Source organism: Periophthalmus magnuspinnatus, chromosome 7 (assembly GCF_009829125.3).
Source record: "Periophthalmus magnuspinnatus isolate fPerMag1 chromosome 7, fPerMag1.2.pri, whole genome shotgun sequence".
NCBI classification, from domain to species: domain Eukaryota; kingdom Metazoa; phylum Chordata; class Actinopteri; order Gobiiformes; family Gobiidae; genus Periophthalmus; species Periophthalmus magnuspinnatus.
Genome location: NC_047132.1, coordinates 10,105,740 through 10,117,035, shown reverse-complemented (window position 1 = coordinate 10,117,035; position 11,296 = coordinate 10,105,740). Strand labels below are relative to the sequence as shown.

Genomic DNA, 11,296 nt, shown 5'->3' with positions numbered 1-11,296 from the left:
TTAAGGTTAAAAATTAAGGTTATCTTTATTGTCATCATACTAGGGGAATTTGTCCTCTGCATTTGACCCATCCTTCAGTCCCACAGTGGGCTCAAAAGCTTTGTCAGGAAGTCAAAGCTGGAGGATTTTACCTAATGTCTTATGTGCGTGTTTTAGATTGTTTAGAATTAGAACCACTTTTATCATCTTTACAGTCCAAAACTACAACGAAAAAATCTAAACTTTTTAAAAACTTTTACCTGCAGTACCTCAGTTTTCCCACACGGAGGCGGCGTAGCTCCACTCTCTCTTCACAGACCTCCGTGAAGAAGGCACAATGGCCGCCACCATGAAGGGATCTGTCGTGAGTTTAATCTGATTTTTCTGCTTTAAATTCGGCGCGCTCGTGTATTTATCCAGTGCAGCCAGGTCTATCGACCTGTACGGCTTGTGAAAAATGCGTGTGATTATTCAAAAGTGCCTTAAATCTGTTATAATCGGACCCTCGTGTCTCTGCAGCCGGGTGCATGTTGTTAGCATGTTAGCAGCATGATAGCAGCATGTTAGCATCAAGCGTGGTGAATAGGGTAGATCTAATTAATAATATATAATCTGTAGATGGTATACTGTTGGTTAAATGTTGAAATGAAGGTGATGAGGGAAATGAAGGTGTTTATAGTCCAGGTTTTGTCCACATGAAGGTGTTGATGTTGGCATACAAGCTAGTCAGCTGTCAGGGGAGTGGTCAAATGTGGTTTTACCCACGAATAAGCCACATTATAACAGTATTAACGTCCCGTGTAACCAAAACATGTAGGAGAAAGAGAGGGTGACGTTTTATCATAATATATATTTTTATTTTCATGCAAATGTGTTAATATGCAGGAGAAATGCAGGAGTAGGGCTGCAGTGCAGAGACTGAAAACTGCATTAATTTCCTTAAAACAAAAATAAAAATGACAAAACTGATCTAAATATGCTATGTAGCAGTTATTTGTCACTCAAGTAACTACAGAACAGCTTTGTATATATAAAAAAAATAATAATAATAAAAAAATAAAACATTCTGAGACTTTCTGTGCCATCTATGACCAGTAAATATTCTTATTACATTCATTTATGTGTCCAATGAGGATCAACTGATATTTAGAACTGAATGTCCTTGTTACACTATAATTATACATACTGTTAATAAATACAACAGAGATTTAAATCAGAGACTTTTTCCTCTCAAATTTGTATTAGTGAAAGCACATGTTTACAATCAGAAAGTTCTTTGGCAGATATAAGATGTAAGTTAGTGATAAACTAAAAATGTGGCTGTTTTAATCCCAGCTATTACTGCGTATGTGTTTGACAAGCTTCTTAGATTAAACAGAACTTTCTGCTACATATGAATAACTATTTTTCTCATTTTCTGTACAGGCTGTTGACGATGTGAATGTCACATTTGAGGACCAGCAAAAAATCAACAAATTTGCCCGAAATACGAATCGAATGACAGAACTAAAGAATGAAATAGAGGGAAAAAAGGTGAGTTTTATTTCGATTATTTGACTGATTGCCTAATTACTTTTGCTGGAAGTCCGACTCAAACACTGGTGTGATGGGGCTTTCTGTCACTGGCCCCAGACTCTGGAACAAACTGCCCCCTGATATGAGCACTATCACACACTTTGGCCTGTCCAAATCCAGGGTCAAAACGTATCTGTTCAGACGGGCTTTAACACTCACTAATTTCTTTTACATGTTTTTATATTGTTGATTTTACTGGAAAGCACTTCACCTTGAGTGTTCTGAAGAACTCTGTAAATAAAGATTGATTGATAATTAAAGACAAAAATGTGCATACTCAGACAGTCTTATTCTGTCTGCTGTAAGTTTCAAGGTGCTGTCTCCCCATCCATGGCATTAAGCAAATGATGGGAAACTTTGAAGTACCCTAACAACTGAGTGAGTTTGTGAAGTTGTTCAGGCAAACTGTTTTTAAATATCCTCTTTACAGTTGTCTGTTGTCATGATTTATGAAAATGCAAAACTATACAAACTATTCTAATAAAAAAATTAAAATACATGAGAAACAAAATGATGCGTCCTGGAAAACATGGAAAATAATTGGCCTGTTTTTCAGACATGGAAATGAGATACTTTCTTTTGCTATATTGGGTATCAACTTAATTGAGACTTTTACTGCCACCTGGTGGGAGTAAAAATCTTTGTCTTCTGTCCTTGGCAGTACCTTAGTCTCACATGTAGCTGTCCTTTAGTTAACTGTGTTGTAAGTACAACACTCGACTCACAAAGTTCCATTTGAATGTGGAGAATGAGTCTCGAAAATGTACTTCTTTATTGTAAATGGATATGACGGGATTCACATGTGTTCTCCCACGACCTATTTGAATTGAGGCATCTACATAATTTCCCTAGACAATTCTCTTGTTACATGTGACTGTACTTGAATGAATGTAAACTCTGCAAGTACTTTTTATTTTAATAGTATTTTTTTAACTGAGTTGAGTTAGTTGTTCTTCTGACCCAGACACATTTCACTGCTTTATTGACAGTGTCAACTTGTATATTATGAATAAATCTAAATCTATCTGTTTACCTTGTTGTTTTGCAGAAGTCTCTCCAGAACCTGCAGGATGCGGCGGACGACCTGATGATGCTGGACGATGACTCTCTCCTGGTGCCTTTTCAGATTGGAGACGTCTTCATTAGCCACTCGCAGGAGGAAACGCAGGAGATGTTGGAGGCTGCAAAGGTGAGGGGCTAGAGATGGGCTGTGAGGTTTGAGGGTCATTTATGCTTCACTTTTGTATGTAAACAGATCCATATGTTCCAAGCGTAGCAAAAAGTCTCTGCATTTATTGGTTGTTGTGGCCTTGAGCAAGACTCTTAATCCACCTTATGTACACTAGTGTATCAATGTGTCTGTGAATGAGTAACATTGTACTTTGCTGTGAAATATCCAAAAAGTAAATTCATAAATGTCATACCTGATATGGACTAGACCCAAGAACTCGCAGTATAACAACAAAAGTCTGCATTTTAATACTAATTTTAGCTGTCCCCCATCTGTATTAAATAATATTGGCCTATAGACTGTTGTGATGTCTTCTGAAACCCAGCAATATTTCCGAATGTTTCTAATGTCAAATATGTACTCTGTTAAAGTGCCATCAGAGGGCGCTAAAAGTCAGAGAGTTGACCAAAACAGAAGAACTAGAGCACCAAATGAATAAAGATGGAGGCAGACATATTAGTTTTTAAGATCAAAATTGATGGGACAGACCCAAAAAAATGAAGTGAGAGAAGTGACATGAGTGAGAGCTTTTTCCACAAAAACATACTTGGCATCATAATAACACCCTCACTTTCAGTTTGACCCATTTAATCTTAGCCTTGATCACTTCTATCTGTAATTAGTTTGTTGTAGTGCTGTCACAACACTAAAACTATCGACCGATAAAACATGCTCCTTTTTTAGTAATGCAATGTAATTTTCATACACAAAATAATAGTACTTTCTTTACCATGAGGTCTGACATTTGCTCTGACAAAGCTCAAAATGACACTAAAACTGTTCAGGAAAGCTCAGATTTCATTGTGTTAATGTGATGTTTCCATACTTGCCCCAATGAGTGTGTAGTTTTATATTAGTTTTAGTATTGATTATTATCTCATTTTCGATACTTCTGGCAACCCATTTGTAGATGAAATGAGCTCTCACATTGGTTTCTATCATATTTGTAGCATAAAAAGAGCCAGTCCTCCGAACGGCTTTTTGAAATGAACAGATCCAAAAGATTGAGATTCCATGAAAGAGCCAAAAGTCCCATCACAAATGTTCCCGTCTCTATGAGGTGTTTTTTAGCTTAGACCTCATTCCAAAAGTTTCCAGGGGTTCTGCCGTTATCATTCTGGTTGTGTGATTTTAGTTTTTTTTTTTGTTTTTGAATAGAGCTGCTGTTTTTAAGCCTCCCAGAGCATTGTTGACTTGGTGCTACCAAAGCTGCACCACTATTCGAAAGATATTTGCAATTTTCCGAATAATAATTTCCCTTGCGATTTCAGTTGCGATTTAGGTTTTAATAAGGATTTTGTTCAAAGTTCACATTATAAACACATCCAGGAGAACTGACAAAAAGCCTGAAGTACTGTAGCGGTCTGGTGTAAGGAAACGCGCCAAATTTTTGTTAGGGGCTACAGTACATTGTAACCAACGCAAAATCACGAGCGAAACAACAGCAGTCTCAACTCACTAGAGCCAGTCTCCAAAACAGACCAGTATCTGACCAATCGAACCTCAACATCAACTCGCATAGCAACCAAGTGTTACAAACAAAAGCAATTACGTTAACAACACATAAACAGCTACAAGAACAACAAATGTGTCAACTCTGAGCTAAACACAATATATCACATCATTACAATATGAACTGACAAACTAACACAAGAATCACATTTCAGAACATGTTTGCACAGACCTAACTACAGGGTGAGCAGTTTTATGCAGAATAAGACGGGAGATTTTATTTGTGGAAGAAATTACGAATCTTCGAAAATTGCAGCTTGTGAGGTTTGCTCATTGGGTCCTTTCAGATTTCAGTTTGATTGTGATTAATCTTGCAGCCAAAGTTGGTGCAAATAAACATTGAAACTTTTACACAACCTACTTATCAGCCTAATCTATCACCTTACCAACCTATCATTATTAGCACACGGGATCATTGCTAGGGTCGAAAATCAGATATGAACTACTATCGTAACAAGATACTCATTTGAGCAGGTTTTGATAGTAAAAAAGTCACATTCACAGGACAGAAATGAACCTTTCCTGAATATCTTTAGAATGATCTTGAGCTGCATCAGAACAACATAACACATAGACTAGTGTACACCCTTGGACCACTATGGACCTATTGGACACTGAGGGATTACACAGATATAAGACACATGGGAATAGAAAAGAATATTGAAAATCACACAGTATTTTTTAACATGATTATCGTATCAGAATCGGTATTAACTATCAAGTCTATTCCTTAGTATCAAAATAGAGGTTGAAATTTTACACTTGCGACACTTATCGTTGGCAGTATTTCCTCTTGTGTCTTATTTATTCCTCACATAACCTGGGCAGGTCTGATGGGAGCCTTGACTGAACTCGTAATTACCCAGCATCCCCCTGTCCTCTGCTGTGGAGTCATTCATGAACTCATCAATGCAGTAAAACAAGTGTCTAGGTCCATTCAGTACTAAGGGAGCCCAGTGCGAAGGCCACAGTACCAGTCTATCTGACAGGTCCTATTCACGCTTTATGCCATCATTAAAAGAAATGCTCCTCAAGATCATTTTATTATTAATATGACCAAATAGACCTTGATTTAAGTCATCAGCATATACGCCATAATTAAATACTGAACTCTGTATATCGACATCTGATGGAGTCTTGAGTCCAGGTCTGGGTGAGAGCAGGTCAGGTCAGGGAAACAGTAAACCTGACCAGAACTGCTTTGATACTAAAATTAACATCACATAATAATGTAAATTCGATATTACTAGAAATTAAAATACTAAAAATGCTAAAAGCTGAATGAATCACAGCAAATAAGTTCTATAGGTACCACAGAGCCGTCTTAACACCTCCCAGAGAATCGTGCGTTGTGACTCGTTGGTGCCATAGACTGTATATATAAATGCTAGCTAACATAACCAACCCGCTAGCCGCCGTATTCCATATAGGAAGTGATCATGAGCGTGCTTCCGGCTCCATCAACTCTGGGTCTAATTCACTTTCTTTAAACAAAAAACCGTGGCCCCTCTCTCTGTAACTGCTGCTGTCGGACGTATTAACCCGCTCTACGTGATACTCGTTATTGTGCCCATAAATCAAGATATGAACATTAATAAGACAAATCAGGCGCCTTCTTTCACCAAGGTTGCTTCGGCTAGCGTTAGCAACAGGTTTGATTGACAGCGTTGCTAAGCTAGAGGTGCAGGCGGGAAGGGGCGTTACCTTCAACAGCCTCGCTCCAGATTGGCCCTTTGGTTGCTATGATACTCGGGTTCAGAATTCCTTTTATGGAACTTGGCTCCAAATGGGCCGCTATAACTGCTCCAGCCTCGATGAGCTTCATTTAAGAAACATACTGTATTGGACATGGGGTCATTTATTGTTTTTTATTGCTAGTGTCAATGATGAACTGTTAGTCTTATTATGTAATCATACAGAAATGTGTATTTTAATGTGTCTTCACCTGCCCAGGGACTGCAGAAAAGCTAAATCTGGTACAAATCATCTCTTCCTTTATAAGATTAATGAATTTGTAAATGGTCCCTGACAATTAAAGAAAAAAAGAAAGAAGAGAGCGTGGTTTTGTAGCATTTAGAGGCAAAAGTAGGCGGGGTGGAATAAGGTTAACACCCCCCACCTTGTTGCCCCATAATGACATCATCTGATCCCAGTGTAACAGATGTGTCTTAATAATTGAATCGTCTTTGCAGGAGACTCTGGAGCAGGAGGTCAAATGTCTCGAAGAGCGCGTCTTGTCCATTCAGCAGCTTCTGGGGGATCTGAAGGTTCAACTTTACGCCAAATTCGGAAACAACATTAACCTGGAGGCAGACGAGAGCTGAGCGGAAACATGACCTCAAATTGGACACTTTGTTTGACCCTTGACCTGGTTCTCGCATCATATCCCCCATGGACCTGCTGATTTAAACCCCTCCATCTTTGCATGTAATGATGCCTGTTAGAATATTGTGTTTTCCAGGCCGTTTTGGATCGTTCACAAGGACAGTAGCAGAAACTAGCATAAAAATAAATGCGTTTTTGTTCTAACCCTAAGTGTAGTTGGTGGTTTATTGTTAATTTTTGATATAAAATACACATTTAATTTTAAAATAAATTCATTTTAACTCCCAGATCATTTTCAGATTGTAGACTAATTCCATTGTTCCCTTAAAGATGCACTATGAGACTTGTCTGGAGGATGATATGCTTCCCAACTGTCCCCATGGAGATGATTTCTTTGACTGCAATGTTCCACAGTAAGGCATTGCTAAGTGATAATAGGATTCAGTTCAAAGTGACGTTTTTAAACATGGAGGAGTTTTACATTTAAGTAGAATGGAATATGAACTTATAAACTAATACAAAAATCACATGCATTTCAAGTTAATCTTTGTAGAGGTCTAAACTACAGTGGTATTTTTTTACATAACAAGACATGGTGTTTTTGTTTATTTATACAAATTTCATATGAGTCTTTGTGATTCATTTATTTCTAAAATCCCTACATGGCAAAGTCCAAAGTTACTGTGTCTGAGATGTGAAATCCATGTTTACTTTCTATAAGCGCATCTCTAAAAAAATCACTATAGTAACATTTTTATTTTATCCACAAAGTATCTCCTATTGGGGTTTTTTTGTTGCTATTATCCTGTTTTGGTGCGTTTGTGTCCCTTACCTGCTGCAGCTCAAATTTGAATCAGACACGGTTTAGAGGGACGTGTGTCTGTCCATTTTAATGAAAGCTCTCGAGGTATTCATGACATCAGTGGGTTTGTGTGATTCAAAGTGGAACTGAAGTCACCTGTCTGCAAAACAACGTGAACACTGTGGCCCTGATCATAAAAACACCAAAGTTTAAAGTCTAAAAACAAACGCAGTGATGTTATCCAAGCCCCTGAAAGATTTTGAAGATTATATCAGAAGAAATACAAGTGGTTTATGATTGAAGTAGCTTGGCAAAACAAGCTGGAGAGATACAGTTTTTGTAGTTTACCTGAAAGCAGCCATTTGTAATAAGACCGACCCCGAAGTGACCCTGTTGTATTCTCACATATCACCACTAGTGTGCCAGCTTTGGTCTGATAGAAAAAGACCAGAGAGTAGGAATGGAATTAATCATAACTATATTAAGACAAAGAGTGTGCACCACCAAACCAAACTACAGGTCAGATCAGTGAAGAGGCGACTCCTTTCATAGTAAAAATGTTTTTGATACCTTCACCTTCCAGGCCTTCTCCAGCTCTTCTTTGAGCCCCTGGTACAGTATTTCTCTATTTTCTCATGTTCCTTTTTCCTGATGTTCCCATCACTTGCTACTGCAATGTCCACCACAACGGCTCTGCTCTGTTGTTTATCCACCACCACAATGTCCGGTTGGTTCGCCGTCACCATTCTCTCAGTCTGTATCTGGAAGTCCCACAGGATCTTGGCTTGATCATTCTCGACTACCTTTGGACGTGTTCCCCACCTTGACCGTGGGGGTTCCAGTCTGTACTCTGCATAGATGTTCTGTACACTATGGCTCCACTGGGTTATGCCTCTCCATGTATGTTTTCCCTGCTGCATCTTTCACCCTGCAGTTCTGTGCTGGATTGTCTCAGGGGCCTCTTTGCACAGCCTACACCTTGGGTCTTGTCTGGTGTGGTAGATCTGGGCCTCTACTGCTCTAGTGCTCAAGGCCTGCTCCTGTGCAGCCAGGTGAGTGCCTCTGTGCTGTCCTTCAGTCAGCTCTCTCAAGCCATTGGTAGGATGTCTTGATATCAGCCACTTCAGTTATGTTCTGGTGGTACATCCTGTGCAGGGGCTTGTCCTCCCATGGTGGATCCTCCAGCACCTCTTCCTCTGCGCTCCACTGTCTGAGACATTCACTGAACACGTCATCTGTTGGGGCCTTGTCCTTGATGTACTTATGGATCGTGGATGTTTCATCCTGGACTGTGGCTCTCACACTCACTACTCGTCTGAGGTATTTGACTATGGCTGCTTTCCTTGTTTCCTCTTCAAGGTTGTCATTTGCTTGTGGGATACCAAGGTACTTGTAACTGTCCTCAATGTCTGCTATTGTTCCTTCTGGGAGTGAGACCCCTTCTGTGTGGACTACCTTCCCTCTCTTTGTCACCATCTGGGTACACTTCTCAAGCCCGAATGACATTCCAACATTCCACACCATTAGATCTTGATGGTGTGGATCAGTGAGTCGATGTCTCGCTCATTCTTGGCGTACAGCTTGATGTCATCCATGTAGAGGAGGTGACTGATGGTAGCCCCATTCCTGAGTCGGTGTCCCTAGCCAGTGTTGTTGATGATTTGGCTAAGGGGGTTCAGACCTATGCAGAACAGCAGTGAGGACAGTGCGTCTCCTTGGTATATGCCACATTTGATGCTCACAAGTTGCTTGCCACTGGCCTCAAGGGCGGTTTTCCACAACCTCATCGAGTTTGCAATGAAGGCTCTTAGAGTCCTGTTGACGTTGTACAGCTCCAGGCATTCAGTGATCCATGTGTGAGTTATAAGCTTTCTTGTAATCAATCCAGGCAATGCACAGGTTGGTCTTACGGGTTTTGCAGTCTCGGGCGACTGTTTGGTCTACCAGGAGCTGGTGTTTGGCTCATCTGGTATCTTTGCTGATGCCCTTCTGTGCTGTGCTCATGTATTGATCCATGTGCCCACTTAGCTGCGATGATGACTGACATGAGCTTCAGAGACAGATTATTGGCCGATAGTTGGATGGGGCTGTACCCTTTTGAGGGATCATTTTGGATAAGGATCGTACGCCCTTTGGTTAGCCATTCAGGGTGAGTCCCATCCATTAGCAGCTAGTTCATTTGTACTGCCAGGCGCTCGTGGAGAGCAGTGAGCTTCTTTAGCCAGAAGGCGTGGATCATGTCAGGGCCTGGTGCGGTCCAGTTTTTTATACCTGAGACGCTTTCCTGGATGTCTGCCACTGTGATGGTGACTGGATTCTGTTCAAGGAAGTTGCTGTGGTCTTCTCTCAGAGCCACCAGCCACTGTGCATAACTCGCTGTTATGTGATGCCTCCTCCCATATACCTTTCCCAGTACTGCTCGGTTTCCAGCCTTGGTGGGTCTGCTTTGGTGTTATTACCCTGCCATTGAACGTACACTTTCGCTGGTTGTGTTGCGAACAGACGGTTTATTTGTCTGGCTTTAGGTGGATTGCCAATGCTTTGAGCCTTTGTATGGCAGTTTCCAGTACTTTAAGTATGGGCATCTGGCTGTACCTCTTGGGTACTTATTTTTTCATCGCACCTCTCTGCGTCTGATAGTTGGCTCACTTCTCCCCGCGCTGCCTTGATTTTAGCCTCTGTCTGTCATTTCTATGGTGGGTATTGTTTCTCCCATGGTTGCTCTTATAGCCAAACATCTCTAGGATCACTGCTGCTGAAGTGTACAGTGCATTCGGAAAGTATTCACAGCGCTTCATTTTTTCCCACATTTTGTCACGTTACAGCCTCATTCCAAATTGTATTAACTCCATCTCTTATCTCAAAATTATACACACAATACCCCATTATGACAATGTGGATTTTTTTTTTTTTTTTTGACATTTTTTGAATTTATTAAAAATAGAAAACTAAGAAATGACATTTACATAAGTATTCACAGCCTTTACCATGAAGCTCAAAATTGAGCTCAGGTGCATCCTTTTTCCACTTACCATCCTTGAGATGTTTCTATAGCTTAATTGGAGTCCACCTGTGGTAAATTCAGTTGATTGGACATGATTTGGAAAGGCACATACCTGTCTATATAAGGTCCCACAGTTGACTGTGCATGTCAGAGCACAAACACCAAGCATGAAGTCAAAGGAATTGTCTGTAGACCTGCAAGACAGGGTTGTCTTGAGGCACAAATCTGGGGAAGGATACAGAAAAAATTCTGCTTTGAAGGTCCCAATGAGCACAGTGCCATTATTCATAAATGGAAGACGTTTGAAACCACCAGGACTCTTCCTAGAGCTGGCCGGCCGTCTAAACTAAATCAGGGGAGAAGAGCCTTAGTCAGGGAGGTGACCAAGAACCCGATGGTCACTCTGTCAGAGCTCCAGCGTTCCTCTGTGGAGAGAGGAGAGCCTTCCAGAAGGACAACCATCTCTACAGCAATCCACCAATCAGGCCTGTATGGTAGAGTGGCCAGACGAAAGCCACTCCTTAGTAAAAGGAACATGGCAGCCTGTCTGGAATTTGCCAAAAGGCACCTGAATGACTCTCAGACCATGAGAAACAAAATTATCTGGTCTGATGAGACAAAGATTGAACTCTTTGGTGTGAGTGCCAGGCGTCATGTTTGGAGGAAACCAGGCACAGATCATCACCAGGTCAATACCATCCCTACAGTGAAGCATGGTGGTGGCAGCATCATGTTATGGGCATGTTTTTCAGCAGCAGGAACTGGCAGACTAGTCAGGATAGAAGGAAAAATGAATGTAGCAATATACAGAAATATCCTGGATGAAAACCTGCTCCAGAGTGCTCTTGACCTCAGACTGGGGCGAAGG

The 11,296-nt window shown here is 40.7% G+C and overlaps 1 protein-coding gene across 1 annotated transcript; it reads left to right on the top strand.

Moving 5' to 3' along the window:
* The first annotated feature begins 248 nt into the window (after window positions 1-248).
* pfdn4 (prefoldin subunit 4) lies at window positions 249-6,832 on the top strand. Its single transcript, XM_033970214.2, has 4 exons — window positions 249-343; window positions 1,405-1,512; window positions 2,603-2,743; window positions 6,490-6,832. The coding sequence occupies exons 1-4, from the start codon at window positions 317-319 to the stop codon at window positions 6,619-6,621; spliced, it is 408 nt and encodes a 135-aa protein (XP_033826105.1). The 5' UTR covers window positions 249-316; the 3' UTR covers window positions 6,622-6,832.
* Window positions 6,833-11,296: the final 4,464 nt, after the last annotated feature.